Source organism: Myiozetetes cayanensis, unplaced genomic scaffold, assembly GCF_022539395.1.
Source record: "Myiozetetes cayanensis isolate MyiCay16 unplaced genomic scaffold, myiCay2020 scf2-11, whole genome shotgun sequence".
In the NCBI taxonomy this organism is placed as follows: Eukaryota; Metazoa; Chordata; class Aves; order Passeriformes; family Tyrannidae; genus Myiozetetes; species Myiozetetes cayanensis.
This window is the reverse complement of record NW_026087411.1, coordinates 36662758-36679811: the sequence shown is the minus strand read 5'-3', so window position 1 is coordinate 36679811 and position 17054 is coordinate 36662758. Positions and strand designations below refer to the sequence as shown.

Below are 17054 nucleotides of genomic sequence, written 5' to 3'. Positions count from 1 at the left end.
GCCATTGTTATGTGGTTACCTTATCCTAGCAGATGTTTTCACTGCTGCCAGAAAAGATTGGCCTTGTCTTTCTTCTCTTCAGTAACCCATTGCCTTTTCCCTGCTGCTTTCTGTGTCTTCCCTCTAATGTGCACACAGCAATCCTTTGAATGAGGCCAAAGAACGTTATTTGTCTGAAAACTAGTATCAAGAAAATAAAAAAAGACAATATTCTTGCAAGAAAGCAGCCCATGAGTACAAAGGTGGTAGTTCTGCCCTTTTATGGAGCACTTCAGTAGATTTGTACTGAACTGAAGTGACCACATAGCCATGCTCTTAGGGATTCAGGGAAAATAGCACCTAGAGCTGACGAGAGACCAGCTAATCAGGAAACAGAGCTATCATAGCTCCCAAATTCTGCATGAAGGTCACTTATCATCTCCTTTTCAGCATTTCACAGTTAAAAGTGGAGATGGATATCTATCACATACGGTACATCAGTATACTCAAAGCCCACAAAAAAAAGATTAGGATATACATCTGCCACTTCTGTTGAAAGAGGTTTTGCCACCATCTCAGAGATGTCCTGGAGTGGATGTAGGAACATCTCAACTTCCGTTGTGGCTGAAGATGCAACAAACCTGCGAGGGAAGGGATTCCAGATTCCTTTGGACAGACCTGGGTATGAGGTGGACCATGATGCTCTTGCCAAAATCTTGTAGACATCAGCAGTGAAATCCAGAGGTGTGTTTGACAATGGCCCCTGTAATAAATATGCACAAGCACAGCCTAATTCTGTTATAATTTAAAGATATGTCTTCGCTGCCTCTTAGTCAATTTAGGCTGAGAAAGCTCATTCCACATCAGTTAGGATTTCTTAAAATTTGTGTCACTTTTTCTGTCGCAGCAATGCACAACTGACATGTATGACTTTATTTACGCTGTGTAACCAAGTTAATGTTCTTATAACTCTGCTGCATATCCCAAGACACCTTTGCAGGAGGGATGATTCATCTCAACAGTCTTAGCTAGTGACACTCTTCAAATAACTTCGTGAAACATATAGTTTAAGACAGAAAACATTTTGAGAGTGGAATAAAGCCAGGAATAGCAGCTGTCAGTAATACAGTATAGTTATAGTGAGATTTGATATTTCATAGAGGCCAAACCAATGCAAACTTTTATTTCCAAAAATCTTTGAGTTTACAGACTATTTAAAAAATACAGGATTACAAAGCATATACTACTTTTAGATTAAAACTGACTTGTCTTTTCTACCATGGCTCAGTGAAAACATTGTGCTCTGTGAGTAGGGCAAAGTTTCCATGTGTAGGGAGGCAGAGACAGCTGCTAGGAGTTATCTGGAAGATTCAGAATAGAAGAAAGTTGGCAGGTAGGAGCTGATGTGTGTGACAGCAGATCAGACGGTATTCTGCTGATTCATTGCTGGGGCTTAGGTAGGTTGAAAGTCAGAGCAGGTGAGACTTGTGTTTACTTCGCTCTACCTACTCCATGTTTTTGTGCCACTCACTCCACTTTGGGGAATCCAGTGCCATCAGGGAGAGATATGTGTTTGAAAGTAATAAGAATATTATAAAGAAATCAACACTCATACCATCTTTCACATTTGAGTAGCCACAAGCTGTTAAGCAGGAAAAAAAATAGAATCCCTCCTTTCCGTTTAGCTCTCTAACCCATCTATTTTTCCATGCCATGTCAGTTATGGTCTCTGGAGCTTGCATGGCAAAACAGAAATGTTAAATGATATATGCCCAGTTCTGGATGACCCCAAGGTCATCCTAACACACGAGGCCAAACTGTACCTTGTTTCACCTCTTAGCTTTCAGATGTGAATGGATCTGGGCAGTAAAAGAACGATAGTCTTCTTCAAGGGCCATGACTGCAAGAGAATGCCAAGACATATTATACCAACAGAACACAGGTGGTAGACCCATCTGATGCAGCTAGCTGTGCTTGAACCATTTCTGCTCTTTGGCACTGCATAATAATGTTGCATGTTGGAAAGTGAATGAAAGATGTCATTAAAACAATAATGGATAGAAAGATTTTTATCAAAACAAGCAATTCAAAAACATAAATAAGTGCAATAAACCCCTGTATTTATTTTCATTCTTCCATTTTTTTGTCCTTATTCCATCTCTTACTTCTGTTTCCTTCTTGCTAGTTTTCACATAGATATAAACATAATACAATGCCTTCAACAGCCATCTTACCATGGAACAATGGTAAGACTTCATTATCATTAACTGAGGTTTTGAAGTAGAGATCAGTTTTCAAAAAGCACCCAACCTTGATTTAAAAATTCCTAAAGATAGAAAATCCACTGTTACTTTTAACAGGTTTCTCTTATGTTCATTACCTTCACCAAACAAAAAAAAATCACTCTGTGTGTAGTTCATTTAGTTCTAATGCCTACCTACTGGACCTTGTGATATGTTTATCTACTGGACTGAAAAACCCATTATCAATGCTTCCTGCATAAACTATTAGGCATTTAAAAAGAGTAGTTTAGCCATCTATTATCCCTGTTCTAGGCAAAGTAGGGGTTTGTTTCCCAACACTTGGATCATTCTCCTGGCAATTCTTTGAACTTTCTCCAAGTTGCAACATCGATCATGAATTGTAATCATTAGATTGAACATAGCAGCAGTCATCCCAGTGCTGGGTGCAGAAGTAAGACTAAATCCTTGTTCACATATCCAAGGATTGTATTAGCCTTTTCAATGACTGGCAACATATCGTGGCTACCATCTCCTGTAACTATAGCTGTAGTCGGACTTTATATGTGGCTTTTCTGTTACAGCTGTATGTGATCACCTTCACATCACCCAGTAGCAATGACCCGACCTTCAGTTTTGATCACTGTGCTTTGAACATCTTGCAGGCTATATCAGTGGTAAATTTATGGTGGGGAAGATTGATTTGGTTTTCTTCTGAATTATTGTTTTATATGCTGTGCTAAAAACAGCACAGGTCTAGAAACGTGGCTGTACAGACATGAGTTAGAAGTACAGTTCCTTGGTGATGATTTTGCAGTTTGCAGTTTTTTTGAGATCTGCTTATGTGCTAGTGCGTTTTTCTAGCTCTAGTCAAAATGCTGTGTAATACCAAGGCATCCAACAGATTAAGTGGAAGTTTATTTTCAATAAGCACAGATTAGCATCAATATTCATTTCCTTTTAAACTCTCAGTTAATCAAGTCCTTAATATGCCTTGACATTACTGATATCAGGCTGGAAGATGTGTATTTACCTTTGCTGACTCATTTACTCTCTCAAAATACTGTCACAATATTAGCTTTCAGTCCTTTCTGAGTTTTCAAGTATCTTAAGTAATATTAATTAATAGCAAGTATCGTAGGTAATATAATGACTTTTTTATGGTCCAGCAATTGTAATTGCCATTTGACTCGTAGAAAGCTGCAGCGTAACTTCGTTGTTCAACTTTACTTTCTTTAACAAGGACATAAAACTTACCTTAATCAAGGATTCACTTATGTGAGTGGCCGAGTGATCCAAGACACTTCCCCAGTTGTAGGGGCTCTGTTGATCTCATGGGGACAGCTGAATCATGGACCTGGAGTTTGTCAGCTTAATTTCAAGCATAAACACTTTCAGCAGCAGCAGCACGGATTTAAACCACACGCTGTTTTGAAACCACACCCATACACTTGCATGGGTATAAAGTCTTTGAAAGCAGACCTATAAAAGGAACGGTGTGAAAGTAAGGTAACCTGTACATCGTGTGTGTGTGTGTGTGTGTGTGTGTGTGAGTGGGTGACGTGTAAAGAAAAATTGATTTTGGTTAACCTCTGTGTTTTCAGCCCACTGACTTTAAGGAGACTTTAGGCATCAGAGAGATACATGCATAGGCAAACACATATGGCAGTAAAACTTAACCCATAACAGTGTCTCTACCTTATGACAAGTAACAAAGAATGAAATTCTTAGAAATAGAGATAAAAGAATGGGGAAAAAAATGTTATGATACATAATGTAGTCAAGGTACTACACAGATACCACACCAAAGACCAGGCAGAGAATTGTGGAGGTCAGGGGATACACTGGAAGAGGTTGACTTTTTGACGGAACTGGTGAAAACCATTTATAAAATCTGCATTCCTCGTTAATTCACTTCCTGTTGCCCTATAAAATGTTAACATTCTGATGCTTCTTGACCATTGTTACTCTGCTTGCAATTCTGTCATTGTGTTTCTTTCTAAATATTTTTAGAAACCAGATAAAGAGGTTCTGTATTTCAGATGAAGAACAGTATGAGGAAGTGGGCAGGGTCTAAAAAGCCCCTTTCTAATATATAAGTAATCTATGGCACAGGGGCATTAGCATTCTGTTTTAAAGAGTCTGTCAGTTTGCTGTAGGGGGGCTGGACATGACAGTAGAAGTTGAGTTTGTGGTGTCACCTGTTTTAAAGAGTCTGTCAGTTTGCTGTAGGGGGGCTGGACATGACAGTAGAAGTTGAGTTTGTGGTGTCACATATGTTTTCTCTGCCCCTCCTGCTGTACTCATACACACAAAGAGTATTTGAGTGGCAAACCTTGATTAGGGCTCTGTTGCAAATGAAAAACATGATATAGCTGCACATGGTAGCATCAGAGAAACAGAAAACATAACAAAGGGGCAGGAAGGGAGAAGCGATGGGCTAAAGCAGGTAAGTCCCTCTGTCCCCAACACCAAAGTCTCAGAATGGTGGGTTTTGATTGATGCCTGTCAGTATTCAAGAAGCTTTTCTGGAACAAGTCCTCCATTGTGCTACAATGATCTATTGAGCTTATCTTGAGGAATGTCATGTCCCCTTTTCAGCCTTTCCTTCTTGAGGCTAAACCACCTCAGTTCTTGCAACTTTTGTGAGAGGACATAGTCGAAATTTCTCTTCATTGTCATTAATCTTTGAATTCTCAGGTAGTTCATATTCTCCTTGCTGTGCAGTGTCTGAACTACACACAGTATTTCAGCTGAAGCCCTGCCCCTGTTGAGTACAGCACAGAAGGCTTATTTCATGTATCTTGCAGGCTCTGCTTGTTTAGAAAACCCAGTGTGGTGTTTGATTTTTTCACAATAGTGTGATAATGTTGACTCCTGCTTAGCTTGGGATTCAGTATACTCCATGGCCTCTTTTAAGAAGAAATGCCACCACCCACTTGTTTTCCAACCTGTATTTGTGCAGCTGATCATTCCTGTCCAAATGTATCATTTTTTGTTTATCCCTCTTGAATAGTGCCCTCTTCATTCTTCCTGTAAGATCTTTGCCAACATTTTTGTGTTTCTTGTTGCAAAACCTACAAGATACACAGGATAAGCGATTATATGGATTTTTTTTTTTGCCTTTGGATTCATGTCTTTATTTGTTTAGAAGGCATAGTGAGTAAGGGTGTTAGATAAGCACGAGTTCTATTAGCAAACACTTTGTATGTGGGCAAGGAGACAAGAGAAGAAAGGTCTCAGTTTCTGGGGTAAACTCTATAAATTCTGATTTGTTTAACCAGAGATTAAACCCAGATGTGAAGCAAACAGCAGTAAGAAGCAAAAGGCAGGAGATGACATTGGTTAAACCTTTGTAAAGTTCCATGACGTCAAGCAGATCATTAGAATTTCAGTTAGGAGAAAGACCTCCAGCGTGTATAGATTTTCCTTTGTGTTCTCTTGCAATGCAATCATGACTTCTGGTGCAAAGTAAGCAAAGAATTAGGTATAAAGAAAACATCTCTTTCCAGTATTTTGTAAAAATAGGTCATTATAAAGTGCTTAGCTCACACTTAATAAGCAAAATTAAATAAACAGCTCTTCAGCAATTTATTCTGGAGCCAAAACTGGTTCTGAGCACTCCTCAGAAAGAAAATGTGTATAAATAAAAGTATCATTAAGTGTGAGTCTGAGCACAGTTTTTATATTACAAATCCTTTCACTGGTAAACATAAGTATTCAGGTTTAGTAGCTGATTAAATTTAGCTGATTTAATTTAGCATGTTTACTTCAGACCCCACAAAGTACCAGGATTTGTTCTGACCTCAGTTCTACAGTTTTGGAATCACTGTTCAAGTATTCTTTGTTTAAAATTAGTAAAAAAATAACTGGGCCAAATTCATTAATGGAAAAGACACTTGTATTTTGAGCACTGAGATCAGTCTCAGCCTTGAATTCTGGCCTGCTGTAGATGTGGATTTTTAGCTAATCTTCTGATTTATTTCTTCTTGTGTTCCAGTACTAGACCAAGAATGACTTTGAAGCACCTATTTTTATTGTTTGCGTAATATAGCATCACTCAAAAAATCTCAAACAGTTATTGACAGAGGTTTTAGCAGATTTCAGTGTTGCATTAACTTTGATAACTACATAAATACAACAAACAGTATTCATGGGCTTAGTCAAAGGGTCAGAAAATACAAATGTAGAGAAAAATTCTAGCCCAACCAAGGGATTATATGTTTCAAATTTCCTGATGCTGTCCCTGCTATCTGGACTCCTTAAAGCATTAATCTCACAAAAACCAAGGGTTTGTTAACAGATTTCCAGAAGGGGAGGCCCTAAATTAAGAAGGTATACACATACAGCCTGAAAGATTCAGTTTGTAGCATGACTGTCTTTTTCAACTTGACTGCAACATCCTCCAAAGAGTTAACCACCAATAACCTACTCAGCTTCACAGTCTGTGCATAGACAAGTTATGTTGTACTCTTGCTCTTCTAACATACTGAAGGCAGCTTTGATTTATTGCTTTCTTACTTCATTAACACTCTGCTGAGATTCATACACAAATCCACTAATGGGCAGAGTAGTTCTCAAAACACTTTTTTTGGTGTGAATCTACAAAATTGGCTCCTTACTTGGTGCTGTGGCCTTTCCTTGTTTGCATTTGCCAAAGTGCTTTCAAAGAAACTATTCAAACCTTTCCTAAAACTGCAGTTTAAGCTTTGGCTTTAGTTACACAGAAAAGATGCAGCAGGACACAAGTTCTGTATCTCCATACAACTACAAGGAGAACTAAGAGGTAATTACTTATTAAAGAAGTATTTGATTTAGATACCAGTGAACTGCAGCATAAAGAAAGTAGTTATCAAAAAGCACTCTGGTTGTGCAGTTTCTGTCACGCATACACATGTTGGGATGGATTTTCCTGTAGCTGTGTTTCAACCATTCATCCTCATTCTCCAGTGTCCCACCTCATGACAAGTGTTGAAGTGTATCTGGAGTGCAGCCTTGAGGTACTTTCGATACCAAGAGCCTCACTACATAGCTCTGTATAACTTTCTTGACATTTTCTTCCTTTGTTTCAGAAACTGTACTTTTGGTCATTCCCTTCCTCATGGGAGACTGTGTTTCAGCAGTACATATAGTGTGTGTAGGTTTTGTGTGTTTCATAAATGAAGTGCATTGGAAAGAGTTGTGGAAGGGCCAGGGGAGCATACCACTAGAATCTCCTTCCAGAGTTTTTCCTGACTCACAATAGATAAGTTGGATAGGAAATGCAGGAAGTCAGGACTAACATGAAGACAGGCTTATTCCTCTAAATGAGAACCCAAACAGCTTTGTGAGTATTGTCAGAATCCTAAAGCCCCTACTGTTTCAAGAACTCACTTATGGGTAGAGAAAGCTCTGAAAAAGGCATCAGCCTACAGAAACTCTGCTGATTTCATTACAGCACTTTTGGAGAGACCAAGTACATCTTTTCTAACTGCTCACACCCTTCAGTTTCTTATTTCTTGTTCTCTTTGATGAAGCTATATGTAGGATGTCCACTCTGCAAATTACTGTTGGCCAGCTATGGATCTTACATATGCAAAAGTATTAGGAATTATTATAGTTTTCTTTTCTCCATGTGCTGGCAAACTGGTCCCTGCACCTCCATGCTCTGTTTTTTTGCAATGTGACATGTAGGTACTCCACTACAGTTTGTTATGCAGTACTGCTGTTAACAAATCATTCACTAGTTAAACATCATAAACCATAGCCAAACCAAAAGTGTGTGGATCCCATTTATATGTAACAAAAAACCATCCAAAGTCCCCACAAAACACAAAACTTCCTATGCTGAGAATTAGCAGTAAGCTCCACCTAATTTTAAAATGAAATGTCTAAAATAGAATAACCCCTATTTTGGCTTTTCAGTGTTGCTGGAGTGCCTGTTCTCATACATATTGCAATTTTTTATGACAGTCACAGAGGTGTAACTTTATAGTCAACAAGCATTTTCTTTAATTCACCTCTTCCCTCTTATAAATATAAACTGAGATTTGGATTTTCCCTCCTGACAAACCAGCTTAAGCAAAACTAATTTGATGGAAAAAAAAAAATACAGCAGTTTGAATCAGGAAACAAGATACTTGGCAAAACCATATTTTGAAGAAAAACTTTCCAGAAACTTAAACATAAAATCTCTCATGTCTGCTACAGTGCTTGACCTTTCCTTCTTCTCTCCACCTCCTGTGGATAAGTGCTTCCTCCCATGAATTGTAACATGGTAGCTTCAGCTCTCTAGCAGCCTTTATGGCTCCAGGCAGTAATTTCAGTCCCTGCTCCAGCTTCTACTGGAATTGCTTCATTTACTTGATAGGGTTTTGCCTAAATTTTCCACTAGTAAAACTGAAGCCTCTCACAGATATTGCAGCTGGATAGTTTATTTTCAGAAAGGGAAGGTAGGCTGCCGGTGTATTTGGGGAGCTGGGTTCAACCCTTAGCCACACACCTTTGCTTTTACTCTGGGCTTACCTCCAAAGGCCCTAGCTTCTAGGGCAGAAAGTTAAAGAAAGCTTCAGCAGAAAGTTAATTTTCTGTGCTTAGTCTGGGGAGATGCTTCTACTGAGAGTGCACAGTGTGGAGCTTGTGGCTCAGCCTCTTCAGGGAGAAAGAGGAATCATAGCAGGATCTCCCCAGTTCCTTATCCACTGAGTTAAAAGGATGCTCCTCTGTGAAGCACATGACAGTAATCTTACTCCATGCTTGCCTAATGGGCCAGCTGCCTTGGATGTCAGAAACAAATGAAACTTTCCTTTAAGGTCCTGAGATGGACTAGCCTGCAGACCCATACAATCTTCAAGATCTACCTATACCAGTAGCAGATCCCCCCCATCACTTTCTTGCCCTCCTCTGCACCAACCCCTTTCTGGAGACTGTCACCTCTCACCAGCCTGCCTCTGGATGAGCTCATGTGAGGCATCCTCCTTTCAAGGCAGAATCATCTGGATGAGCTGGGCATAAAATTAAGCTGCTACATTAACCCACCTTATTGTACCTGTAGCAAAAAGAGTTCACACTGATGAAACACAGCTGTTCTTCAGCTGATTCAAGAAATTTTGTCTCAACAAAATTCATTGGAAGGGGGGAGCTACCCAAATAGTAACAGCCGTGTCCATCCCATTTGAACTGCTGCTTCAGACCTGACAGAGGCTTAAAAGGCTGAGAGTGACTGAAGCATAGCCAAATTTTGTGGGTCCAACATAGGCTGAATAGCAGAACAGCTATGAATTCTCATACAAATTTGTTACATGGCAACTAAGAACATATTATTTATAGTTTTCAGCAATCTTGGAACTTGTACACAGGTTCTGCAAATGCAGAAGGTCTGGTCCCTTGCCAAAAAAAGAATGGGAACAAAAGTCAGTGAGCATGAGGATGGCTAGGAAGAGCTGAGGGTTAAACCAAATCCAGCTGCCTCCTAGGAAAATGCAGCATTTCTCCTGAGGCCTCTCTTGACAGTTTTGACAGGTTTATAACAGAGCCAATAGAGTTTTGCATAGCAAAATTATCTCCATAACCTCTGCAATGCTTGGGTTGCCCTGACAGTCTAGACAGCACAGATGTGTCTGCGCTAAGCTGGTGATCCTGCCCTCACCTGCAGCACAGCAGCTGTTTTTTCTATTGATGGCTCTTATTTTGCTGGTGACTAATGCATCAAGCTGCTGGAAAATGAGTTACTCTTCCTCAGCCAGCCAGCATTCAAATATGCAGCTCACATCACTATCTGACTTTTAATTTTTGACCACAGATGCAGCATTTTAGGGGAGAAGGGTCAGACAGAGACCATACTCATATCTATCACTTCACATTGTTTTTAAGTTCTCAGAGTAAGGGCCAAGTTGCCTTGTGAAGTAGTGCCAGCACTAAAAATAGAATTTCTTTACTCACCATGCCTTCCTTTCAGCACCCTCCCGTGTGTTTTTTTTCCATGGATAGAGTTCACTTTTTATTCAGGAAAAGGCTGTATCCACCCTCCATCTGTGAGCATGTGTGTGCAAGTTTTCTTTCTCACAACTTCTCTTTGTGAGTTAATGGGTCTAACGGTTGCCTTAGTGAGGTCACACTGAATCTCACGCTTTCCAGGCAGTCACAAGCAGGCTCATGAAGTGCATGGCTGCAGCTGCTTTGGGTGGAAACACTTATATGCATGCTTAACCCCCTGGCTCACTTCATCCCCTCTCCTCACCCACTGGTTAGATGACCTAAAGATTTCCCTACAAATCAATCTGGCAGGCTGTCTTGGTTCTGTCCTTGAGAATGAGACAAACTTTTAGGGATGCTCTTAGTCAACAGCAGATGAAGCTGGTTCTTTTTGCCATCAAGGACAATCTTTTCTGACATCAGAAAAGCTTGGGCTGAAGGTCTGATTAAGATCCAGACCATACTGTTATACATAGAAAAAAAAGTGAAGTCAGGGTCTAGAAATACTTGAAAACATAAACACCATCAGCCAAGCCCACCCTGCAACAAATCATGAGCAGCCTCATAAAGGCCCTTTACAGTCCCTGAAGAACATGATGTAAGTGCTGAGCAACCCAAGCCACTGCTCCTCAGTCCCTACCTGCCTGCTCTGGAAGCTCCATGTGCACCCAGCTGGGTACACTCCATCCCTCCTGAGGGTCTGCCCCTGCAGGGGAAGGCACAGTGCAGCTTTTCAAACTGTGGCATCAAGACTTGCTTTATGTTCTTCAAAACCCACATGGACTGCACTGCTACAATTGTGTGTAGGAATATTGCAGTCACAAGAGAGGCATCACAGGAAAAACAACAGGCAGAAAGTGATGTGATCATGACTTTCTGGGGAGGAACTTAAAGGGCATTAGCTACCTTCACTAAAATTATATTCCTGTTCTTCTAAACTAGGGTCACACTGCTATTTATGATAGGACTCCGCCGCCCTTGCATGTTATGGGAAGTATGCATGTATAGGAAGAGCAGTAGCCAACCTAAAAACATCAGGGAAGAGAAGTGGGTAAAACTAATTATTTCAAAAGTGGGTAAAACTAATTATTTCAAAGCATCCTAGGAAAGCTAAATAAACTAACTAACTAAATAAACTAACCACATATCCATAGGCAGAAATCTGGGTTTGGTTGCCCTTTTCTCTTTTTTTTTTTTTAATAAAGCGATTCAAAACTATGAAAAAAGTATGCTACCTTAAGACTTGTCTAGAAATCTTTTTGGAACAGTGATCCTTGAGGGAAGTATGTGTGCCATTACAAGTTTTGTACGTAGATTGCACTGTAATATAGATGAAATTGCATTTCTCAATCATCTTCAGGGATCCCTTGGAGGTTTTTCCATAGAAATGATCCCTCTCTTCCCCCCTTCTTCATATTCTTGTAAGTTAGAATGTGGTTTTTCAAAAACTGTTTTTCTCATGCTTAGGTCATTTTGTTATCCCCCCTATAGTTTCTCCACAGGCTTTCTTGAAAGGAGAATACAGCAAGGCAATTTGATGCTGAAGGTTATATTTTGTCCTATTATTTCACTCTACATTTTTAATTTACTGTCCCTTACATAAACAAAGGAACGCCTTTGCAGAGGAGGATAGAGCCTGTCACTTAAGTGTGTTTAACCATGTATCTGTTCAAAATATTTTTATCCTGAAACTACCACCATCTGGAAATAGTTAGCATGGGAAAACAATAAAAAAGCCCATCTAAATTCACAAGAGTTGTTGCCTGCAATACTTCAGCAAGAAGATTACTATTCCCATTCATTTATTGATTCTACCAACAAATAACGTTAAGTCATTTTTAAATCTAAACAGTTTGGAAAGCTCCTGCTGTTGCTCATGTGCTAAAGCCCAAGCTGGGGTTATGATGTTTGCCTTGCAGCAACAAATGCCAATTTGCACTCCATAAAGCATTGTACACAGGTTGTACTGTGACTATAGATGGCCATAGGACATCTAAGGAAAATACAGATAGCTGAATCTCTCATCTTAGCAGGCATAGGAAAAAAGCACACTGTTTTCTACTCCCTTGAAATTCAAATGCACTGGTAAGACTTTTTTTTTTTTGACCAGGAGAGCTTATGGGTGTTCTTTTTTTTTGTTTGTTTTTAAATGCTACTGTGTTCTTCTCCAGTCACCCTTATGAGCATTCAGAGTGCACACAGCCTACAGCATGCACCTCAGGAGTGACATTTACTCAGATCTGAAAGTGATCCTGCTCCCAGAGCAGTCACTGTGAAGGCACACATTAGACATGAATGGCACATTTCATTAAAACAGCATTTTTAGCACAGCAAGGTTGTAGCCTCAGATTTCAGATGTTTTTGTATTTCCCTCTTAACTCCAGCAGTGTCAGTGGTTTCTTACATGAGAACTTCTGGTTAATATCCTACCTGCTTCAACATCTGGTAGAAGGGCAAGTCAACTACTATTACCCATTGATGAAGCTTTCCCAATTCACAGGGCTTCTCTCTAGGTTCAGCAGACCGGTTTAAACAGGTTTATAATGATGCTCTTTACCTTCTTTACCTCTAACTGACCTTCTCCTTGTGTAACTTTTTTGGCTGGATCTGTGACTCAGCCTGTAGACACCATAGCCTAATGTCAACAAGTGCTGAAGGGATCAACACTTATACCTTAGCCACTAGGTGACAAACCAAAGAAAGTTGGCTGTCAGACGAAATTGCTCCAGCCAAGAATCTGTAGTGCTTCTCTCTTCATGTACCAAGTATCACACAAGACAGGAAGACAGAGGAGCCAATGAAGCAAAATATTAGCCCACCTCTAGACTGGCAAGAGAGCTTGAACACAGCAAGACTCCCTTGCTCTCCCTACCTCAAGGTTCCCACAGCTGTTCAACATTGCTGTGTGGGGCTCCTGCCAAACAGGTGTCTCTGCCTCCCTAAGGGCTGGTAACAAATGACTATTTGAGTTCAATTTGTGCAATGGAAATTGTTTCCATGACAAGCATAAGTGAAATATATCCAAGCAACTGGTTCTGGGATCCTAAAGCCCACGTGTTTTCATAACCTATACTGACATAGACTTAGCCTTTCCACAGAGTCGGTCAGTTCAATGATTTCTTTGTTCCTCAGCTCATGAAACATGAGTTGGCAACCACCACCTTCACTAAGGCAGATACTCCTCTAAATCCCCTGGTTTAGAGGCTCAAACCCAGGTCTGCTCAGAGCTTCAAGTTCAAGAGATTATTAATGCAAGAGAACCACTGCAAAAAGCTTACACATACATTCCTTCCTTTTGCATAATTTAAATACTGTCAACACTTCTTTCTTTGCAGTCTAGTAATTCCTACATTAATCACTCTGCAAATCAGTTTAGTACTGAACAGAAGAATTGCATCATATTGTAACAATTTGACCAATCCTAAACTAAGGCTGCCAGAGGTTTATTAATTAAATGTACACTGTGACAGATTTCTAAATCACCTGGTGTTTTACGCTGATCATGCATCATCAGAGCGTTTCCAGCTTTGCGATACATTCCTCACATATGAGAGGACCGGGAAAGATAGCTTGAGAAATACTTCAGACTAAGACTCATGTCAAATGTTCCTTTAACACATGTTTAAGAACCAAGACTGTATATTAAGATGAATCAGCATCTTAGGACATGACATTTGACATTTTCTAGAGACACTGGAATATCTCTTAAGCACAAGTTACATGACTTAACTCTATCCATCCTTGAAAGAAGGCTCACTGAAGTCCTTTGGGTAACTGATTAGCAGGTGCCTGTAGGGGATTGATATAACAATATCTACAGCAACATTCAGGAGCAAGAATAGACTCTTGAACACTTGATTACTCTTCAAGTTATGCTATCCACATTTCAGTTCTGCTAACTAGCAATCAGTTTGCTTATTTAAACAAGTAGTTATCTATATCACAGATAGTGTTTTCTGTAACAGCTGACAGTAGTTTATCCGGGTGTTAAACTTAATACTGCTCTGGCACTAGTACAGTCCTACTTAATCTCACAGCTCAGATACATAGCTTAATGAACCATTAATAGGTATGATTTTGTTTGTGGGTGACACGACTTAAGCTTTGACACTCCATTCAAAAATTCAGAGTAGCTACGCAAGCAGTGCTTCACTGAGCTCAAGTTCCCAGAATTATTATAAGACCTTCTCCTAGACAGACTTCAACAGTCTCTCCCCAGATTAAAACTAATATGCAACTCAATACTTAAAAAACTTCTTTATTTTACTCTTAGACTTGGCTTTAAGGACACCTTAAAAATCAGTTACACAACAAAGATTGGTATTGCAAGAAAAGTGGAGGTGCAGTTCAAAAAGAAAAAACCCATAGTGTCTTCAAATATAAAAATATATATCCAAATTATTACCTAGGAAAAGTGTAACACCTTTTCTGCCTTAAGCTGGTCCTGCCAGCTTTGGGGTCATAACTCCTCACTACAGAGCTCAAGAGCTCACAGTGGAAGGAGCATCTCCAAGGTTCATGTCACAGGCATGATTCATAGCAAACTGCTTCGCTGCAGCACATGGACCCAATCTTAAGTTTTCTGAAAGCATTCCATAGTTTTCCCTTGAGCAGTGGGTAAACAGCATCCAAACATCTCCTGGGAAGCATAGGTCATATACACAAAGCCATCTTCATCTTTGTAGTCCCTGTACACTTCTGCCATTGTCAAAGACATACTGGCTAGGCTTTTGTTGTTCACCAGAAGGTAGAAAGCTTGTGTAGCAGTTAGAGCCATCCTGCTTCTAATTGAAAAAGGGAGGAGAAATAAAGGACTAAGCATTAGCAAATTTGTTATGGTTTCAACTTCAGTCTATGAAATACATTAAGCAAACCAATTTGCATGAACTATATACAAGAAATTCTGCATAAAGTCATTTTGTGGTTTAATGTCTCCATTAGCAGGAAGTTAACTATGGTTGGAAGCCAAAAGGCTTGTGCTCTGAGGAAAGGCTTGCACGGTTAGACTATGAGTACTACTGAGCATGGGCTTTGAGTTCACAATTACCAGGGGAAAGCTCAAGTGGAACCCAAAAGCTCCTGCAGTACAGATTTTGTGAAGGGTTCCATCACAAACATACCTGTTACACTCACTATAAAGACTACCCTCAAAAGAAGAGTCCTTGTCACACACATTATATACAAGAATCAAGATCTAAACTGTCCAAGAGCCAAAAACATCTTTTACAAGAGTTATAATCTAGAAAGGTCTTTTCCTATACTTTAAGAAGTGTGCTAGAAAGCACATAGCTTTCATACTTTGTCAGAAAATAACACAATATTTTGGGAGACTTCTTCCCTGTAACGTTTCGTTAAAATCAATTTAGAAGCACATTTCATTCCACTCAAACTTCAGAGTGCTTTGAGCTTGAGCACATTCAGCTAGATGCAGCAAGAGAGCAAGGCAATGACAGTCATAAAGAGAACAAAATCACAGAGCCCCTGTACCAAATCCATCAAGCAGGAAGAAAGCAGAACAGGACTCTTTATTCACTACAGTTAGTGAGAAGAAGACTTTAAGATTCAAAAAAAGCACAGAACCCATTTTTTCCCCAAATGCACCTGTAAAAACAACTGCTCATTTTCTTTGAAAAGCTGCAGGAAAGGGAAGCCATTACATTAGTAACACCTTTATCCTCCTCCCTAGCAAGGCAAGCAAGATGCCCCAGCAAAGCACCAGGAAATACCTGCCTGCAGAGCAGCAGCCAGCCCCAGCTACCCACCTGATGATGGTTATGAACTGTGTCATGGTCAGCTCCTCGGGAACCAGAAACTTGGTTTTGTCCAGGAGAGGAAGGTATTTCTCTTTATGGTATCGCTCAACAATTACCTGTTTCAATTAGAGTCATGCTCAACAAAACCTAAAGCATCCCCTCCCCGCCCACATTTCCGAGAGAGGTTCCCAACGCTACTTTTTAAAACATTAGCAAAAACCACCCGACAACAAAATAGAGGATTTACCGGAATTTTTGTTGGGAACTTCGCCCGGATTCCTGCTACTTCTTCCAGACGGGTGGCTGCGCGGGAGAGGAGAGCAAAGGAGAGTTAGGCGTGGGCGCGGCCCCGCAGCCCCCGGGCAGCCCCTCCGCGACCCCCACCCCTACCGAAACTCTTCCTCATCTTGAAGGGCCGGGTCGCCATGGTCCCGGGCACCGCCTGCATTCTCCCTTCCTTCTCTTCCCTGCCTCCCGCCGCAGATCCCGGTGCCACTGCGGCCGCCACCGCCCCGCGCCTCTTATGGGGCCGGGGCCGCCCCCGCCCCGCCCCGGCCCGGCCGCCCCAGCCCGCCCGTGCGGGGCGGCCCTGAGAGGGGGGCCATCCCTTCGGCCGCCTTCCTCCCCCCAGGCAATGTGCCGATGGTGAGCCCGGCCCTCCGCCCTGCGGCGTCCCTTCCGTGCGCTGCTTTGTTTGATGTAAATTGTCCGAACTGCGAGGTATTTTGCGTACAAGGCAATGCAATACTTTGTGAGAGGTCTTCGACTACCCTGCGGGGTGGTTTGGAGGGTGAAGCTCAGGACTGGACTGCCCCCAGCTGTCTTTCCACGTGGTCAGGCTTTTTCATACCTACAAACTGCTTTCGAATTATTTGGTTAAAAAAAAAAAAAAAACACCGACAAACCCAGCAACAACAACAACTCGACAACACCTCTCCCACACCAAAAACCCTATGTCGTTTTTCATCTCAGGCTACCAGATGGCTTATTTTCTGAATGACTTGGAGAGCCAAGTTTTAACTCTCTTATTGTCTCTTAAGACATGGTTGTGATTTTAAGGGTTAACTCCAGGCTAGTTGTTGTTTATATAAATCATCTCAGTGTACATCTGGAACTGATCCTCATTACT

The 17054-nt window shown here is 40.8% G+C and overlaps 2 protein-coding genes across 2 annotated transcripts in view; both read right to left on the bottom strand.

Annotated features, from left to right (window-relative positions):
- LOC126639886 (uncharacterized) overlaps window positions 1-370 on the bottom strand; it is a 42162-nt gene extending 41792 nt beyond the window's left edge. The window contains exon 1 of the mRNA XM_050315216.1: window positions 20-370. The gene's annotated coding sequence lies outside the window, so the exon portion shown is untranslated. The remainder of the gene's footprint in view (window positions 1-19) is intronic.
- A 13831-nt stretch (window positions 371-14201) lies between these two features.
- Window positions 14202-16396, bottom strand: MAP1LC3C (microtubule associated protein 1 light chain 3 gamma). Its single transcript, XM_050315217.1, has 4 exons — window positions 16316-16396; window positions 16173-16228; window positions 15935-16041; window positions 14202-14956 (listed from the first exon to the last, which is right to left on the bottom strand). The coding sequence occupies exons 1-4, from the start codon at window positions 16371-16373 to the stop codon at window positions 14746-14748; spliced, it is 432 nt and encodes a 143-aa protein (XP_050171174.1). The 5' UTR covers window positions 16374-16396; the 3' UTR covers window positions 14202-14745.
- Between the last annotated feature and the right edge of the window lie 658 nt (window positions 16397-17054).